The sequence below is a fragment of the Halichoeres trimaculatus genome, unplaced genomic scaffold (assembly GCF_033239565.1).
Source record: "Halichoeres trimaculatus isolate MK-OKI-2021-1 unplaced genomic scaffold, fHalTri1.1 fHalTri1_scaffold_20, whole genome shotgun sequence".
Classification (NCBI taxonomy): domain Eukaryota; kingdom Metazoa; phylum Chordata; class Actinopteri; order Labriformes; family Labridae; genus Halichoeres; species Halichoeres trimaculatus.
This window is the reverse complement of record NW_027437198.1, coordinates 14,192,977-14,211,791: the sequence shown is the minus strand read 5'-3', so window position 1 is coordinate 14,211,791 and position 18,815 is coordinate 14,192,977. Positions and strand designations below refer to the sequence as shown.

Sequence of the window (18,815 nt, the reverse complement as noted above, 5' to 3'; positions counted from 1 at the left end):
ATGATGTAATCAGAGTGACAGAAGAGATTGTGTAATACCTTTCTTTAAGAACTTTGGTTAAAATGTATGAAAAGTAGTGAACATAAGCACTTTAAAAACCGAGTAAGCATATTTTATGCTATTTTCTCTGAATATCAAGCATTTAGATAACATTAATATCATATTTCTGTAAAACTTAAGGATGATGAAATCATGTCGACTGCTAAGAAATATATCATTTTATAATTCTTCTTCTGACTTTTTAAACAAGTCGTATAAAAGGTCATCCTAAGTTTTGATTATAATTCATTTAAGGCCATTTTTTATTATATATAAATAGTTCTAAGAGTTATTTAAGTTTTATCTTACACTTTTTACCGAGCTGGAGTTCTTTTGGGGCAAACACCTGTTTCGAGAGAAAATCTAATGGATTAAAAACAGGTTCAGGTCAAGAAAAAAGGATAATTGATGGGAGCATACATATATATATTAATAATAAGGTAATTTACTCAGAGATAGCAGATGTTTGTTTGTGTATCATGTAATAGATCAGTATTACACAGGGATTGCAGCATTATAGCTCCAGCCCTGTAGCTCAGGGGACTGTCCCAACATGTAATCATATGAACGGCCCCCCCTCTGTGATTGGTCCTCTGTTAACATATTGATCCACACTGCAACACTATTGGAGGAGAAGGAGCACGAAGGCGGGCTAAAACACACCTTCGTTGTTAATATTGATAGGATGGTGGCACCAATTTTATTTTTAAATGGCCTGAACGGCTGCAGAAATTAACTCACAGTCTGTTGTTGTTATTGTAAAAGTAAAGCAATCCTGATTGATTTTAAAGTTTTACAGTTTGGTGCATTTTACCGACGTTTCGCTGCAGGTTGCGGTGTGCAGTGGGTGTGTGTGTGTGTGTGTGTATGTGTTTGATCACTAACCCTTATAACAACAGCTTAAATTTTATCTCTGCAAGGCTGGGATAAAAATGGCATCAATAGCGGCAGCGCATGAGCCGGGTATAACCCCGGGCTCCATACCGCTGGCTGACGCTTTAGTCCCGGCCAGTATATTTGCTCCAGACCGGGGAGGATGCGGAGGAGACGACACCGGGGACGAGTGCTTCGAGGACGGGGACTTGATGAATGGCGAGACCGAGGAGCGAGGGGTCGATTTTACCAACAAGGTAAAGCTAGGCCATGCTAAGCTAGCGTTAGCAGCTGCTGGAGATGAATGAATGAAACAACTGAGTGTGCTCTGTAAATAACTGTGTAATTACTAACTACTGTTTTCTGTTACATGTTGTATCCACAGTGTTATTACTACATTTATATAAGACTGACTTTAAATTCTACAGAGATTAGCTCTGCTAACGTCTGAGGAAAATAGCTTGCAGCGGCTAACGCTAACATTACTGTTTATATCAGCAGAACCTCAGCTTACTGTATTTTACCAAACTATATCTCTAAACGTTAAAATACCCCATCCGTCGGAGCTAAGCAGTACAACATTAATGTGTCTGTTGTGAAATAAATTGTTACACAGGGTTTACATGTGTAAACACTTATACAAACACTGCAGTGCAGCTATATGATGTGGTCAGGTTGGTTTGACCACTACCTGTCCTGCAGGTTTTAACAATAAACAGGTAGAAAAAGCACCAGACTGCATTCCTGTGTGTATTTACTGAAAGGAATTGCATGATATAAGGAAAGCACAGGTATCTACAGGCACTTGATATTAACTTACAGTTTGGCCAACCCAATATATAAGAGATTTTTCTCAAAAAAATATTCATGTAAATACAAAGACTGGATGAGATTTGTTAAGGTTTTTATTTCCCCCTTTTTAAATATGACTGTTTTTCTAATTATTTGTGCTTTAAAGGTGATTATATTTGTGTATTCTAACTGAGTTTGTGGTTGTAAAGCAGCTTGAGAGACTTAAGAAGCAATTTCTTAAAATCATATAATGTGAAATAGATGAAATCAAAGTTTCAGGTTTGTTTGTTTTTTTTTTTTGTTTGTTTGTTTTTTTTAACCTGTGAAACTGAAGTACTTGCTCAAAGATGGTGTAAGCTAATTAAGTATAACACAGGTATCTAAACCTGTTATCAGTTAGACTGGCATGTTTGTCCATCTGTTCAGTAAATCAGATAATGAAATGAGCTGTGGCTGTAGGGGTCAAATTTCACATCACAGCAATGTTACATCCCTCAGATTTCACAGGGTTGCATCAGGAAGGTGGTTCCTGCTTCACCTTTGGCTGGATATGATGTATTATTATTCTCTTCCATTACACCTGCTCTTACTGTAAAGCTGGAATGATACCTTTATGGACAACTTTACAAAGCAAAGATGATTTTCATTAGATACTCTTTAATAGTTTTTAAAGATTCAAATAATAATTGGTGCAGCTTTACCCAAGTATTATCACTGTTCATTGTTATAACTGGGTTCAAGGGGACTCTCTTCAACTTTCAGCCTCTAATGTTTACTTCCAAAGTGTCTGGATCGTAGCTTTCTTTTAAAGAAATGAGGGTGGCCAAACTTTGATAATAATGTAGGTCGTGTCCGTCAGCAGGGTGTTGCATTCACATGTGTCCTTGGATATCTTCATGGGAACAGACGCAGCTGTGTTTGTGCACTGAGAGCAGCTTTAAGCTTTCCAGGTTTACTTTATTCTGGGGCTTGCATTTAAATGTAAAGTAACTTTTCCACAAGTAGACAACTCTCAAAACTTTAATTACCTCCGTTTGTTTCTCTTCCTCATGTTTGCTCCAATCAGCTGGCTCTTGTTAGTCCAAATGGAGAGCAGTATGACTCATTACTTCGCCAGCTGCGAGACAGGATGGAGGAGGGATGTGGAGAGACCATCTATGTGGTCGGGATGGGCTCAGGTGAGAAAACACAAACTTTTCACATGCTGAGGTCATCAAAGAAATGTTCATTTAGAATGATTAAACCAAAAAGCACCTGGGCTTACACAAAGTACTTAAAGACTCTTCTCCTCCTAATTAAAAGATTTCTTCAGTCTTGTTATATGAGTGTTTTTTTTATTTTGGTTCCATCTTACTCATCCTTTTCCTCCATCTCTGTGTTGCAGATGGAGGTGACTGGGGTTTGGATGAGAAGGACATGGAGGCCTCTATAGCCACAGTTCATTCAATGTGTGAGCAAATTGATGCTGACCTCATTCCCCTGAGAGAGCGCAACGAGGCTGCCGGTTTGGTTCGAGACTATCTTATTCGCAGGCGTGTAGGGGAGCTGGACTTCCTGGAGGTCAGGTGAGTGATCAGAGACGGATATGAAGGAGTCATGGTTAAGATTTATTTTATGATGCATAGTTACAGCTGCTGTCTGGTGATGTTTTGGTATCTCGATCCCTCTGTCAGGGTTGCGGTGGTGGGCAATGTGGATGCCGGTAAGAGCACTCTGCTGGGAGTGTTGACACATGGAGAGCTGGACAACGGCAGAGGCTTTGCTCGCCAGAAGCTCTTCAGACACAAGCACGAGATGGAGAGTGGCAGGACCAGCAGCGTTGGCAACGATATCCTGGGGTTTGACCAGGAGGGACAGGTGATGCTGCTGGGCATAAAACTCTGCTGGTTCATGCACTGCTGAAAGAAAGATTGTTTGAAATCTTTGAGAGTGTTTATGATCAACTCTCTCTATGGCTCAGGTGGTGAATAAACCTGACAGCCATGGTGGAAGCCTTGACTGGACCAAAATCTGTGAGAAGTCCTCCAAAGTCATCACCTTTATAGATTTGGCTGGCCATGAGAAATACCTCAAGACCACCGTGTTTGGGATGACTGGACACCTGCCTGACTTCTGCATGCTCATGGTCAGAGAGCAACCACGCTGCCGGAATAACACACTAACTTCCTGTTTTTCATGTCAAAATATTATATTAAACATCCTCTGTTCCTCTCTGACCAGGTGGGCAGTAATGCGGGTATTGTTGGGATGACCAAAGAGCACCTGGGTCTGGCCTTGGCTCTGAATGTGCCTGTGTTTGTGGTGGTCACTAAGATAGACATGTGTCCAGCCAACATCCTGCAAGGTCTGTCCTCCAGAGTCATTTTCTATACATTTCTGTCTGCTTGTGTTTGAAAATTTGTAGTTGCACCCTGAGTCTTTGTTGCAGTTTTAGTTTTAATTTCTCCACTTTTTGCTTTTCTTGTAACAGAAACACTGAAGCTGCTGCAGAGGTTACTGAAGTCCCCAGGCTGCAGGAAGATCCCCGTCTTGGTGCAGAACAAGGATGACGTCATAGTCACAGCCTCGAACTTCAGCTCAGAGAGGTACTGGTTTTATTCAAGTCTGGTCGGAGTTAGAGTGAGAGTTCTTCTCTGTAACCTGTGGTTTTGCGTCCCTCCAGGATGTGTCCCATCTTCCAGATCTCCAATGTCAGTGGAGAGAACATGGACCTGCTCAAGATGTTTCTGAACCTGCTCTCCTCCAGGACCTCATACAGAGATGACCAGCCCGCTGAGTTTCAGATAGACGACACCTACTCTGTGCCGGTACTCTGACCTTTAATAGTTCTGTATCTTTGAACGTTCAAAGAATCACTCCACAGGTCACATGTTGGTGACCAGGATGAAAACCAACACCTGTGTCTCTGTCTCAGGGAGTGGGAACAGTGGTGTCAGGAACTACTTTACGTGGACTCATACGCCTTAATGATACGATGCTACTCGGGCCGGACCCTCTGGGCAGCTTCATCTCCATCGCCGTCAAATCAATCCACCGCAAGAGGATGCCTGTGAAGGAGGTCCGAGGGGGTCAGACGGCTTCATTTGCTCTGAAAAAGGTGGGTCAAGTTCCTCCTGGTACTTATATCTGACTTAGCACACTGTGTTAAACAAAGAACATGTTCCTCTTTCTAAAGATCAAGCGCTCATCCATAAGGAAAGGCATGGTGATGGTTTCCCCGAGGCTGTGCCCACAGGCTACCTGGGAGTTTGAGGCTGAGATCCTGGTGCTGCATCATCCCACCACGATATCCCCTAGATACCAGGCCATGGGTGGGTAACAGGGAATCAGTGAACAGTCTATTAGCCTTCTTTGCTTGGAAAAAAAACCCCTTGGAAATGAGAAATTAAAGCGGCTTCACACATTATTGTTGTTTTTTAATCTGTCATCTCTGTTATCCACACCGATCCTCAGTCCACTGCGGCAGCATACGACAAACTGCCACCATCCTGTCCATGAACAGAGACTGCTTAAGGACCGGGGACAAGGCTTCAGTCCACTTCCGCTTCATCAAAACTCCTGAGTACCTGCACTGTGACCAGAGGCTGGTGTTCAGGGAGGGACGCACCAAGGCTGTGGGAACCATCACCAAGGTACAGGAGGGAACAGGAGAGCGAGAGTGACTCAGAGACATCTGAAATTCAGTGATGCGCCTGTTTCAGAAGCCTTTATGAAACAGAGACATTTACTTTAACTGGAATCTGTAAAGGTGTACAGTTTGTTGGAATTGAAGTATTGCGTGCATTTTCTTCCTCAGTTGTTGCAATCCACCAATAATATGCCGTCAAACTCCAAACCTCCGCAAATCAAAATGCAGTCAACGAAAAAGGCTCCGCTCCGAAAAGAGGACGGCACAGCGGCAGCAGGTGACGACGCAGCGACGATAGCACCGTCAGCAGGACCAACGATGGCGACACAGCCGGTAAGAAAACAGATGGTAAACTAAAACCTGCGAAGCTGTTAGTTTTTAGAGATCTTCTTGTGTTTGTCTGGACGTCAAACTGTCTCTCCTTTCTGATTAACCACTTTCTCTTTTCTTATTTTAATTCTGTACAACATCTCCCCCATCGCTCTCTTATTTTTTCATCCCTAACATTTTTTTCAAATGCTCCATCACTTTGTCTCTCCCTCTCCTGTGCTTGCGTGGCGGCTTCCTCAGGGAGAGGGAGATGAAGACCCTCAGTTAAAGGAGGGCAACAAAGAGAACAAGGTAAAAGAGGCAGATTCAAAATGAACTGAATGAGTTTTTATTTCTTCCTTAAGGGGGGAGATAGAATGAGCAGAACAGTCCACAGCATCTTCTCCTGAAAATAATACACTCTTTATGTGACTACTCAGAGCTCTACTCGATAAAATGTTGAACTTTGGGGGAAGTGGCAGCTTTTATCAGCCAGCAAACATTTGGTCAGAGCCTTTGGTGTAAAAGATAACAGAGAAGCTTACACCGACCTCCCCCTCTAGTGTGATCTGCTCAGTGTGTCATAGAGGGAGGTCGAAGAGTGAAAGCTTCATATAAAGAGGGTGGTTCTGATACCAACGCCTGCAATCTTTATCTTCTCATTAAATAAGTGTCAGAGAAATAGAATTTGAGTGGACATAATTTTACCTTCATGCACACGTTAGTTCAGCAGCGCCCTCATGAGTTGTTGGTTCTCTCTTGCAGCCAAAGTCTGGGGGAGGTGGAAGGAGGAGGGGCGGTCAGCGGCACAAAGGAAAAGGGCAGAACAGCAACAGTAACTCCACAGCAGCTCCCTCCTCATCATCAGGACCTGCAGGCTCTTAAAGGGCCCCTCCTGTCCTGACCGAATCTCCCTCTCTGCTGTCACTCCACCAAGTGTCTTCATTCCACAGACCATCAGACGTCTGCACTGACACTCTCCTCACTCTTCTTACTCCTTGCCTTTTACACTGGTTGCTTTAGTTTCTTTTTTTAAAGGGAACACAGAGGGGGGGTGCGTCCCAAACCGCACAGCACACACCCTTAACGAGACGTTGAGTCCACTGCCTTTACTTGGTGAAGGTCGGGATGATTGTGAGGCTGCCTCAGGAAGTAGGCCTCACTAAGGGCGGTGTACTTTAATCCAGATTCTTCTCTTGCTCGGCGTCTGAAGCAGGGAGGGAACTGAGGGTCTGGTACCAACATGAGCAGCTATTTATGGAACTCCCCCAGCATTCCCCGTCTGTTCGCAATGAAATACGTTTAATGTACTATTTATACTGCTTCTGTAAATTAGCTGTTAGTTGTGCTCGGATTGGAAGATGCTGTTGTATAAACTGTATGCAAATCATTAATGAATGTAGCAAGAGGGCACATGATGATTGACATTCTAGATACATGAAAATATAAGCTGTTAGGGTTTTATAACTGTCACTTATTTATTTGACAAACATGCAGAAACGTTCTCTTTGGATGGGTTCAGATTTCACTTTCTCCCTCTTCCATCATCTGCCTCCTTCATGTTTTAGACCTCATCAGTCGTGTTCACACAGATACAGAGCATTATGTCCTCACATTATAAAACATGCACGACCAGCAGTGCTACATGTAACTCTAGTATCCATGCGTTAGAGCCTGTTGCCGTAAACATGTTGTGACATTTTAAACAATCTGCCGCTAGAAAACTGACCGTCAATAAACAAGCTTTACTCTACTTCTGCTGCTTTGTTGTCAGAACTCCTCATTGTGAATTTTCAAAGTTGAATCCTCTGTTATGTACTCATAAAAAAAAAAGTTTAATTTGAGCTGATTTCACATAACGGCTCTCATCATACCATCGCTACACTTAGTCAGATAAATCAAGAGGCTAAACTGATTGCATTCCCTGCCGATCAAGGAGTCATAGTTAACAATTCAAATCAAATAAAAAAATGACTAAAAATGCAACTTAAAGTGTAACACATCTCAGTTCTGTGGAGGATTAACAAACTCAAAGCAATCCTGTGTCTTATAAAGGATTAAATGTGCGAATTTCCCTTTTTCTAAACAATAAATAAATGAGACAGCTCCTTTTTCGATTGCATGTGCAGCTTTTAGTCAGGACTAAAGGTCATTTTGAACATTTGAGGGATGCTCTGACTTAAACTTTCAGGAGCACATTTGACACCATCAACATATGTTTACTTTATATACAAAAACAAACATTAGAAATCAAATGTAACTTATATTGAGTGTAGCTTTAACACACATTATCTGCCTTGTGCACATTGTTCATACAGGTAGCACAATGACCCAGCATCCTTTAGAACAGCTTAAAGGCTTTCCTTGGCATGTGCAACATTAATATTTCATGGAACATATGTAGTGGACTCATGATACTGAGATACAACTCTGCAGCTCAGTGTTCAGGACTGTTCTGTCTGCAGATCGATGTGGCCTCAGATTTATTTGGTGTTTTCATCACAAGCTGAACATCTTTAATCCTGCTCTGAATCAAGAGTATCAGTAAGCCGCAACAAGCTGGAGGTTTACTCTCTGTTAGGACACCAACAGAGAGCACCCAGTCACTCAGGTAAAGGTGTTCTTTACTCACTGTGGAGTGCACCCTCCTCCTCATCAGGGTTTCAATAAAGTATGCAGCACTCAAACGCATAAATGCTTCAGCACATACAAGCTGCTCCTGTGACAGTCTGATAGTGATGAGACAGACAGAGGTCTGTGAAGTAGTCTCGTACTTTACACCCAGTCAGATTTATGACGGACAGTCTTTAGGAAACAGGAGACATGAAGTTAACACAGACACACAGGAGAGGGAAGGATTCAGCTGATTGGTTGGGGAGCTGTCTCTAGCCGTCGATGTCCCAGCTGAAGAGGTGATGCTTCACTAGCATGTCCTGGACTCCCTCCTTCAGTGGCCTCTGCTCCTTCTCCTGGAAAAGACGAATTAATGACGAAAATCATTAAGAGCAAGTGCAAAATAACATCGTCTTCTGATGTGAAAAATTAATCCATATTAAATCAAAAGGGCTGAATTTACATAAGTCATCAGTTATCTGTTGAGCAAAATAAATAATACAGCCTTCAGTGATGTTTGACTCACCTCCTTCTTATCAGGCAGCTCACAGTCCTGAGAGAGGCTGAAGGCAAACTTTGACAACACCCTGAAGAAGACGAGGGGCAAACAGTTAGTATTTGTTGTATTAAGTTACTGTAATGTGGATCAGAACAACCGTTTCTGTGAGCCGACCTCTTTGTGTAGAGTTTTAACGTTCTCCCCTAAGTTGACGTGTCTCACCTGAGCTCACACTTGATCTGAACCCATCCTGGGCTGCGGAGGAATGACCACGGTTGATACCATTTCTCCACAGCAGCCATGCTGGAGCACAACACCTCCAACCACAGGTGCAGCACCTGCTCACTGGTGGAGTAAACACATGTGGATGAACTGTTAACAGAGTGGGTGATGGTGTGAACGCTGCCCTTCCCCTGTCCCCCAACATTTCAAGACTTTCAGGAATAATCTCTATAAAGAAAACCTTCTTTGTGTGTTTATCAGGTATTGAAACTTACTTCAGTCCAACGCAGACAAGAGACCTAAACTTGACGTCCATCTGAGCATGTGCGGTGTCATGGCTCATGTTGACAGACTGCACCGCCTGAAGGGAGCAGACAGAGGGCGCTGAAACTCTTCCTACAGTTTATTCACACAACCTGAATTTACAGAAAAGGCTACAGGAGATTTAATAATTTAGAAACACAGAGTCTGACAGCTGACTCACTCTGTAGAGCAGCTCCTCTGGTGTGAGAACTTTTCCGTCTTCATCTAACCTTTTAACAACAAGACAAAACAAAAAAGTTTCAATGATAATTTATGTCTAATTATAATATACGTTTATTATCACTCAATCTTTAAATGACTGAGTTCAAAGATGCTGTATGAAGAGAAGATGGTTGTACCTGTACGTTTTGCACAGCACCAGTCTGGAGTAAACAGAGTTGAAGTCTCTTTCCACCTCTCTGCTGGCCGCCTGAAGAAAACAGGAGAAGAACAGACGCTTCAGAGGATTTGAGAAAACAGTAGCAGACCTTTTGATATGTAGTTTCAGTAAAAGCTTCCCTACCTCCTCTATGAAGAGCCAGGGGTGACACGGCCCTCCTAGTATGGACGGTTTCTTCAAACCATGCTGAAATATAGCCTTCAGGGCAGGACACAGTGTGCCCCGGGCCAGATCTGTCACCGCTTCTGTCACCGAGTCGTCACCAGCTAAAGAATACTGAACAGAAGAAAGCAAAGGAAGAAGCGCTCAGTGATGTGATTTTGAGCAGAAATTCCATCTAAAACTAATAAACATCACATGTTTGGGATCAAAGGGAGATAATCTGAGCAAATCAAAGTCAGAACAAAGACATTTGGATCGTTCAGAGTGTCTGACCTCTTTGCTTCTTTCATCCAGGATTTCCACAAACTTAGCTGGAAACCAGCCTGGAGCAAGAGACACAGGAAAAAAACAGGTGAGAGGAGCTAAAGGACAGGTGAGACAGGATTAAAATATTCTGACTACAAAAAATAAGAACATACCTCTGAGACCGTTGAGTTCTCCAACCCAGCAGTGTTCATCTTTCTGTGAGATGATCTAAAACAACAACACAGGATGAGACACAGAGGTTGGTACATGAAGGGAAGAAGGTGGTGTGAACCTCTTGACTCACGGTGATGATGTCATTCTTTCTGAAGCCCAGCTCGTCGTCATCGTGTCGCTCAAAGTCCAGCAAAGCTTTTGCCCGTCTCCGTCTGTTACGAGACACGACGAGAAAGTTTTCGTGGTCCCTCTGGTGGCTCTCCATGGAGTAGTCGGGCGTCAGGTCCTGCAGAGACAGGATGGCACAGATCCAGATCATCGTTATAAGTGAACCCTAAATGTTTTCTCTTTCACCGTGAAGTGCTCAGTCTTTCTGAAACATGTGAACTCACAGTGCTGGAGTGTCGAGGATCCAGGCAGTGGAAGTGTTCTGCGGTGCGAGCGATGGCCTCTCGCAGGGCAGCCACCAGCTCCGTCTGTTTTATGTTCTTTGACTTCAGAGCCTCAGCTTCATCTTCCCCGAACAGCAGGGAGCTCAGGGTGGACTTCCTGCGCAGGGACTGTCTCCTCACCACCTGAACACAAACAGACGCAGCTTTAATCATGCTTTCAGACGTTCTGATTGTTTCTTTTTGTTAAAAAGGCATCTGAGTTTTCTTTATTTCTAGAAATGCTGACCTTGTTAAGATTGGAGTTGAGTGTTGTGTTGTTCCCGTTGTTCATCTGTGTCTGTTCGTTGAGGATGTAAGCGAGGTGTTTGTGTCTGTGGGCCTCCAGAGTCTCCTGTGACAAAGACCCTGCCAGCCTCATGGCCTCCCCGAGCACCGCAGGCCCGTCTCTCAGCTGGCTCGGTAAGTCTGACAGAGTGTTAAAGATGGACGCAGAGTTCTCCGAGGACACCAGTTCTTCTTCCTGAGGCCACGGAGATATTTCAAGCTGATTAAAACTGAAAACGCTCAGATTCTGTCATAAACAGGCAATCAAACATTTAAATACCTATAATACATACCTTGATCTTGAGCATGCCCAGTGTGATCTGGAAGAGCACCAGGGAGCCTTGGTAGAAGAGCAGGTCCCAGATTCTGAGGAGCAGACGGATGTCCACCACGCTGGCGAATGAGGTGAGGAACCAATGCAGCGTGATAAGCGACAACTCTGGATTAAAGGAGGGAAGAGAAAACTAACTTTATATTCTCACATTTTTTTAATAAAAAAGAAATAAAGATCTGAAAGAAGAGAGGAGAGGAAACTAAGATTCACCCTCACCTATGTCGTGCTCCTGCAGGAGTTTGTCCAGGGCGGGCAGATACTGCACAATGAGCTGACGGAGAACCCTCTGGTCTGTTTGGACGCCCAGCAGCGTGGAAGAGAAGTAGGATGGAGGAAGGAGGTCTTCAATGAGAGCACACATCATCCACAGCACATCCTCCTCCTCCAGGAAGAGCAGCAGGCAGGAGACAACCTGCACGGAGGAAAAGTGGAAGACGACAGAAACATGAGGATGATATCTGTAAGTTTGTTTTGATGCTGAGTCAGCTGGCTATACCATTAAGTGTGTTGGTTTGTGGTGATGTGTGTCATTTGGTGTGTGTCTTCTTACCATCCCTGTGCCCTGACAGTACCCTATGTCAGGGTAAAGCCAAGCCAGGCCTCGCAGTACCCGCCTCAGCCTCGGCACACCAACACTGCTCAGATTATTGAAACAGGCGTTGGTCGGCATCGTTCTCAGGAGATCCTTCTCTATCTGAGGGTGAGACGAGCAAGAGGTCACATGGAGCAGCAGAGGAGGTGCAACATTTGAATTCTCCTGCTTCAGTTAAACTGGGTCTACTTCCTGCTTCATATTTTTAGCTATCCGTGAATTTTTGGTCTATTCATCTCTTTGCTGCGTGCACCTTAAAACCTCAACTTTCACCTCAGTCCAATAAACCCATTCATCCGTGTTTCTACACAATAAATCTTGCACATAAAATGTTAAGTAACTTTAGCAGCCGGGAGATTGAACAAATTCTTTTTCCACAAAGTTTCAATGCTGCAACAAAATCAACTTATAACTTCATAATTAATCTGATTGTGTGCTTCACTGCACTAAAGCTATTGAAAAGCTTTTGCTTCCATGTGAAAGCATCGCAGTAAAAATGATCAGTTTGAGGTTTTACCTGCTTGGCAGTCGTGTTTTCATCGTTAGAACTGTTCTTGATGATTTCTTTGTAGGAGATCTCAGAGCTCCTCTTCTTCTGCAGCGCTCCAGACAGACGCATCCAGAGCTGCAGACAGAGACATTCAAAGAGCTGAAGGGTTTGTGACCTTGACGTTAAACACAGTGGCTATGTAAGGCCCAAAGTATTTAACTATAGAGAGTAACTTGAGCTGTTCCTCGTCTGCTCACCTGTGGCCTCATGCTGTGAGGGATGCCCCCCAGCACCAGAGAGCGCAGGCGGTCTGAGCGAGCGAGGACAGGATCGATGAGCTCCCAGGTCAGATCACCCACCGTGTGGTTGTGGGTGAACTCCAAGTGAGCCTGCCAACGCAGTCTCTGCTGAGGGTCCTCCCGCTGAGGGGAGCCATCAGAGCCCAGCCAGGACCGGAACTTCCCGTCATCTAAGTGAGGAGACAGACAACAGGACTCAGAAGTGTCATAATAACATCAAGAGGCTGATCAAAGTCAGCCTCATGAACACAGAGGGAAAAATCCCAGGAGGACAGAAAATCAGGAAGTGGGGAGGCGGAAAGTCTCTAAAGGAGACAGAAATAAAGCTCCCCCCCTCAGAGGGAGACGCCCACTGGAAACACGCACTGACAGCTTTATCATGTTTGCAGCTCTGAGTATTTTTATTTTTTTCTGTTCAGTGTTTCCACCCCTCTTTCTCTATGAGACAGCCACACGGCCAATGGAGTCTGTCTGATCAAAGTTTCTGACAAGGACGTTTTTTCCGCCCCTGATGCACAGCTCCAGGTCTTGACAGATCTATTTCAGTTAACAACTAAAAAGGAAGCATGCATATTCAGATATGCACCCTGCCTGCTCTGTGGACGCTGTGTTTGTCTCTACTTCAATTTTTCTACAGGGAAGTGATTTGTTGTGTAAGTGTGTGTGTGTGTGTGTGTGTGTGTGTGTATGTGTGTGTTTTTGTGAGTGAAGTACCTTCAGGGTCCACTCTGAAGCCAAACTCATCATACTGGACCTCAGGCTGCTCAGAGTCTTTCTGCAGAGACAGAGAAACGCTTTCATCAGCAGAGGAAAACTACGCAGAGGAGCGTCACAGAGCGTCTTTTAAACATATCAGATGTCACAGAGTCACATGAAGAAGAAGCTTTGTTGAGTTATTTTTATCTTCAGATTTTTTCACTCCCTGCAGACGGTCCTCATACTTTTCTTCACTGCTGCTCTTTCATTTATAAGTCAGACATTTCCAAACACAGCAGCTCTTTTTATTCCCTTACGACCATCATCCTGTCCTCACCTGATGGTATTTGGCCAGGATGTCTTGAGGCCACATGCTGGGTGTGAGAGCGGAGAAGGGGCCACCAGGGGCGGGTGTGTAGGTCCCTGAAACAGACACAGATTCACATTTAAGGACAGGAAGCTAGAATGCAGTTTAACACTTGAAAAAGGATCATAAATACATAACCAATGAAAATACTAAAAGGTATAAGTTGCATTTTTTTTTTTGACTAATATTGCGATTGAGAATTAGCATGCGATTTTTTGGGGGATGTTTATCTTCTACATCATTCAATAAACAGTTCTATAGTATGACCAACATGACAAAGGATACTGTCAACCTATAAACAATTATTTCCTCTAGGCCAGGTCTACATGTTATGATGGAATGAGATGAATTGATAAGAATAACATATCTTTATTTAACTACTACAATCACTGCAGAATATTGACTGATTGATTTAACTTCAAGCCTTGTAGATGTGTAATAAAATTATCATTAATTACCTTAAATAAAATCAGATAAAGGAACAAAGCACTGCAGAACAACAGGCCTTGTATGAACAGTAACATAAAAAATAAATAGGAATCCTCTCGCTTATGAATCTTACACTAAATAAAGTGCAGAAATGTGAATAAGACCAAATCTCTGACTCAACCACTGACATATATCAACATGTGGAGTGCACTGAACATATATAACAAATGTAAAAAAAAAAAAAAAAAAAAAAAAAAAAAAAGTCTCACTGATCTCTTTTCTGTAACAAAACACAAACTAAAGCACAGAAATATAAATAAAAACAAAATTTGGGCTCAACCACCGAAACAAATAAATGTGTGGATTGCACCTTTTAAATGCACTTTAAAACATTTTTTTCAAATTGCAGCCTTTGCAATTTTAAAATTGCACTGTATTACATTGCAATGTCGGTTTTAAATTTGACTAACTGTTCAGCCCTACTTTACAGTCATATAATCAGACATTAAATCAAGCCTTTCCACATAAATCTGATATTTAATGGATCAAATGTTGAGTTTTTAGAGAATAACAGAAGTAAGAAATAGGCAGACAAAGCCCTCACTTAAAATCAAACTTGTGCTAAAAATGAAATTTAATATTTACCTGACATGTTTTCAGTATACGAGTGAAACTCTTCGATGCTCTGGAGAAGATCAGCAGACGGTGGCTTTGCTGTAAAAATGATAAATGGAGAAACAGCAAACTGTTAAAGGCGTGTTTTTTTCAGAGCATAAAAAGGTGTTTGTGTGCCTCTGAGGTGCACTGTACACTAACGGTAACAGTGTTAGTGCTGCGTCGACCTACTGAGGCAGAGTCACACGCTATAAACAATCTCAGGAATCTCTTCGGTCACATCTAACTCTTTCTGATTTCTCTCTTCAAACAGTGCCTCCCTTCTTCCTGTGAAACTACCGCTGTGTTCCAAAATATGATGTAAGATCCCCGACAGAGAAGAAACAAGAGTCCAATCCTAAATCTCAAATCCCTTCAGGAAACAACACTGCTTCAAATATGACTGCAGGAGAGATTCTGCAAGAGACATAAAGAGATAAACACTTGTAGTTTTTTTCCCCAATCATACAGGATGCTGATGACATCTCACTTTCACATTCAGAGTAAATATCCAAACAGAAACGCGACCACACACAATCGAACCACGCAGACACAACAGAGCAACAGCTGTACCCAGAGAAAGAGTCTGAGCCGCATGCAAACACGCTGCCAAAAAGGATTCATTCCAGCAGAGCAGAGAGCTCGCCACATCTGAGGAGGGATTTAGGACTTAAAGAGAGATGAGAAATCAATTTGAGGTTTGGAGGGTGGCCAACACTTTCAGGCTTGCTGTGTGTAACTCTATGTGTGTGTGTGTGTGTGTGTGTGTATGTGTGTGTGTGTGTGTGTGTGTGTGTGTGTGTGTGTGTGTGTGTGTGTGTGTGTGTGTGTGTGTGTGTGTGTGTGTGTGTGTGTGTGTGACTGACTGTGAGTGTGTAGCTCAAGGGGGAAAACTGGGACTTGGTTGTTGCTCCCTCACAAGACAGTTTAATCACCTGCCAAGAAAACCAACACAACTTAACCCGCCTGCAAACTGTTGCACAAATCGGCCACTGAATTTAGAAATTCAGCTGCTGGAGGCTAAACCGTTTGATCTGAAACAACCAGGAGAGAAAATTAAATATGTGTTTATTGGTTCCTGCTTTTTAAATTTAGCGTGTGCTAAACTGAACTGATGAACCAGTTAACCCAAAATCAAATTTCCTTCCAGAGTCAGATAAGGATAGAGAAGTTAAAGGCTGATTGTGCACACTGAGAGGAATGTGCTGCATTTCGTTAACACCCTCGCACCTTCAGGTCGCTCTGTGAGGCAAGCTTGACAAGACAATAGGCAGGAACACGTATGGCCATGTGGAAGTAAGATCGGCAAATTAATACTTGAAGTTTGGAGACCTTGTATGGACTGAAAACTCATCCTACACTTAATGTGTGAAGAACAGAGGCCATCCAATAATCTGCACTGTGTGTCATATCCAGTATATTTGGTATATGGAGGTAAAAGAAGCTTCAGATTTTCTATATACATCCATAACTGTCTCCTTCCTCCCCCACTCAAGGTGTGGCCAAGCTCACCTGTGTTTGCACACACTGGTCAACACCCTGCTCCACTCAAGAACAACATCCTGCAGGGCAGCAGAGCATCAGGGTCCTTCAGGGCTGCCGTAGTGACCCCCACAACCCCCCTTCTCTCTGCAAACACATCCTCCTGTTGTCCCTCACAGTAACCACAACAACATGACTCATGCTCCCTGCTTGAGAAAACACCATTTAGACACACACACACACACACACACACACACTTCACATCCACCCATCCATTCACAGTCTCTGCTACAAACTCATGCGTCATCAGGGTGAGCAACAATCTTACTTCCTCATCAACAGGGAAATGCAAACAGAGAAAACCCCACACTCACACATCGGGACTTCAGAAAAATCAAACCCAGATCTCTCTGCTTCTGTTTGGATTAAGAATGATCTTTTATAGTTTAATTATCAGAGCACACTAAGGCTTGTCTTCAAACTACAAAGCAGCAGCTTAGACATTGAAATATAACAGAAGTTATTGTACGGTACAATATTTTTAAAATACATCTGTTGCTTTCCAGGATTTTAGAGTCTTTTCCTGCAGAGAAAAGCTTTATAGAAAATTACATCTTTTCATCATTCAGTCTTAAAGCAGTGCTCTTGAAGCTTCATTCACAACAAGCATTAATGTTAGCAACCAGTGACTAACCTGGATTTTTTTCTAAAGGTTTAACAGCTCAACCAAATGCTTTAGGGAAATGAAAATCTGCAACAGATGTCACAAGTGAGCTGTCGTTTTCACTCAACCATTCCATCAATGAGGCTTTAAAATCCAATTTATGAAATGACCAAGAAAGAGGCGTGACCAGACCTCTCTGAAATGCACCCTCTGGTGCCCTCACAAACACTAAGGGTCTTGAATGAGCAGCCTCCAGCTCTGCAGACATGTACCTCACAGGGGTCCAGAGCCCACCTGAGCCACCTCAGCCCAAAGAATTAACCTGCATCACTTCTCATCACACAAACACATGAAGAGGGCAAATATCGCCCATGTTCATTATAGAAATGAGAACCTATTTGCATGTGAGAGTAATTATAAACGCTGTAGGAAATTAAACGATGATTGTTGTTAACCATTACGTCAAACACGAGCTGACGTCAGAGACAGTAGAAAGACTACTGACTGAGAAGCACTTCTTCTTACAGCTGCAACCCATTAAACAACACATTTACATCGAGAGTTAAATATCTGCACACAGCAGGTGCAGAATAACATTATACATCAATTTAAAACTGTCAAACTGTCTCATTAACCTCTGTGATGTATTCAGCCTGAGTTGTCAGCTGTTAGCTTTTCATGCTATGCTCATACAGTTACACAGCGGACTTACCGTGACATTATCCCCGTTAAAGCACACGCCCTTGGTCCTGGAAGACGTTGTTCCAGCCGGTGAAAAAAACAGAAAGCATTGTACGCTAAGCCATCATTCGATTATGGTGATTTCCGTGCGTTGTGCACCTGCTAGCGACGTGTCGCTCCGACGTATCCCTACACCTTTAACGGGTTCCCCATCCTGAAAAGTAGGTCCTCATCCCGGAACTACACGAATCACTTGAAATATCCATCCGCAGTGGAAAAGATGACGTAGAGACACGACACTCTGCTGCATTCGTGTGCTGTCAAAATAGTAGGAAAATTTAGTTTCAGATTTGAAAAAGAATTATTGAGGGCTAGTGAGGAATAGAGCAAAGGTTTTATAATTATTTTACACTTCATTTCTTTTTGTCCCACTCAGTCTTTGATTTCCTTGAGTTAGTTTGTCTGTTTTATTTTACTGAATTTTGTGAAGGACTTTGTTACTTGACAAAGCTCAAGAACACTTTTTTAAAAATATGATTGCTACCATTAATGTTATTACCGATGGCCAGAAACATTGCTCACAAAGTACTTTTTGCCATAATCATAATTCTCTTTGCTTTATTCACGTTTTGCACAATGAGCTTGCGTAAAGTCATGTAACCCTGTTAGGTACAAAACAACAAAATATATAAAACAATTTAGTTTCTTTGTTGCGTTTTCACACAACATTTTAAGATTTGTAAACGGGCCGAAGTCAGACGACTGCCTGCTCAGTTGGGGAACCCCGAGTATCCAAGAGGGACTAGAACGCATCATCATTTGTTCCATTCATTCAAGGGTCTTCAACAAACCAGCAAACACAAACACACTGGCTTGCTGACGCTCTACCTACCTATTACCCCCTAAACCCTGATCATTCACGGACTTAATTAAGATAATCTGGACAGTGGCTTGAGTGCATGAGTCTGCAAAGGCTCAAAATGGTATAACTCAGATTTGGACAGCACTTTGCCATTTGCTACATGTAATCATGTAGCTAACTTGAGCAGCATTAGTAATTATTATCAAGCAATTATTAGTTTAAAATAATTGAAAGCTCTACTAAAACACTCCTTTAGTCAAAACAGCTTATCCACAAAACTGAAAGAAAT

General features: G+C 42.8%; 2 protein-coding genes across 3 annotated transcripts; one reads left to right on the top strand and one right to left on the bottom strand.

Moving 5' to 3' along the window:
- The first annotated feature begins 703 nt into the window (after window positions 1-703).
- On the top strand, window positions 704-6,545 carry gtpbp1 (GTP binding protein 1). 2 transcript variants are annotated; one of them, XM_074696195.1, is made up of 14 exons: window positions 706-1,169; window positions 2,771-2,882; window positions 3,089-3,269; window positions 3,378-3,561; window positions 3,665-3,829; window positions 3,925-4,048; window positions 4,175-4,289; window positions 4,367-4,511; window positions 4,619-4,801; window positions 4,880-5,015; window positions 5,158-5,336; window positions 5,501-5,665; window positions 5,903-5,953; window positions 6,407-6,544. In XM_074696195.1, exons 1-14 carry the CDS (start codon window positions 972-974, stop codon window positions 6,524-6,526), a joined length of 2,058 nt encoding a protein of 685 aa, XP_074552296.1. In that variant the 5' UTR covers window positions 706-971; the 3' UTR covers window positions 6,527-6,544. The 2 variants fall into 2 exon arrangements, with proteins under 2 accessions (XP_074552298.1, XP_074552296.1); XM_074696197.1 differs by lacking the exon at window positions 5,903-5,953 and having other exon boundaries at window positions 704-1,169; window positions 6,407-6,545.
- A 1,114-nt stretch (window positions 6,546-7,659) lies between these two features.
- On the bottom strand, window positions 7,660-17,903 carry sgsm3 (small G protein signaling modulator 3). Its single transcript, XM_074696194.1, has 21 exons — window positions 17,696-17,903; window positions 14,829-14,897; window positions 13,725-13,810; window positions 13,406-13,466; window positions 12,650-12,861; window positions 12,420-12,527; window positions 11,861-12,004; window positions 11,527-11,722; window positions 11,270-11,415; window positions 10,939-11,172; window positions 10,653-10,835; window positions 10,391-10,546; window positions 10,260-10,314; window positions 10,114-10,163; window positions 9,802-9,954; window positions 9,638-9,708; window positions 9,460-9,508; window positions 9,251-9,336; window positions 8,976-9,098; window positions 8,781-8,841; window positions 7,660-8,610 (listed from the first exon to the last, which is right to left on the bottom strand). The coding sequence occupies exons 2-21, from the start codon at window positions 14,833-14,835 to the stop codon at window positions 8,527-8,529; spliced, it is 2,265 nt and encodes a 754-aa protein (XP_074552295.1). The 5' UTR covers window positions 14,836-14,897; window positions 17,696-17,903; the 3' UTR covers window positions 7,660-8,526.
- Between the last annotated feature and the right edge of the window lie 912 nt (window positions 17,904-18,815).

Bases quoted from the DNA above. Each gene is read 5' to 3' on its own strand.
- sgsm3 (XM_074696194.1), bottom strand. The intron at 13,467-13,724 runs GTGAGGACAGGA...CTGTCTCTGCAG, and splicing joins TCCTGGCCAAATACCATCAG to AAAGACTCTGAGCAGCCTGA. The intron at 8,611-8,780 runs GTGAGTCAAACA...CGTCTTTTCCAG, and splicing joins AGCTGCCTGATAAGAAGGAG to GAGAAGGAGCAGAGGCCACT.
- gtpbp1 (XM_074696195.1), top strand. From the start codon at position 972: ATGGCATCAATAGCGGCAGCGCATGAGCCGGGTATAACCCCGGGCTCC. The intron at 1,170-2,770 runs GTAAAGCTAGGC...TGCTCCAATCAG, and splicing joins GGGTCGATTTTACCAACAAG to CTGGCTCTTGTTAGTCCAAA. The intron at 3,270-3,377 runs GTGAGTGATCAG...TCCCTCTGTCAG, and splicing joins CTGGACTTCCTGGAGGTCAG to GGTTGCGGTGGTGGGCAATG.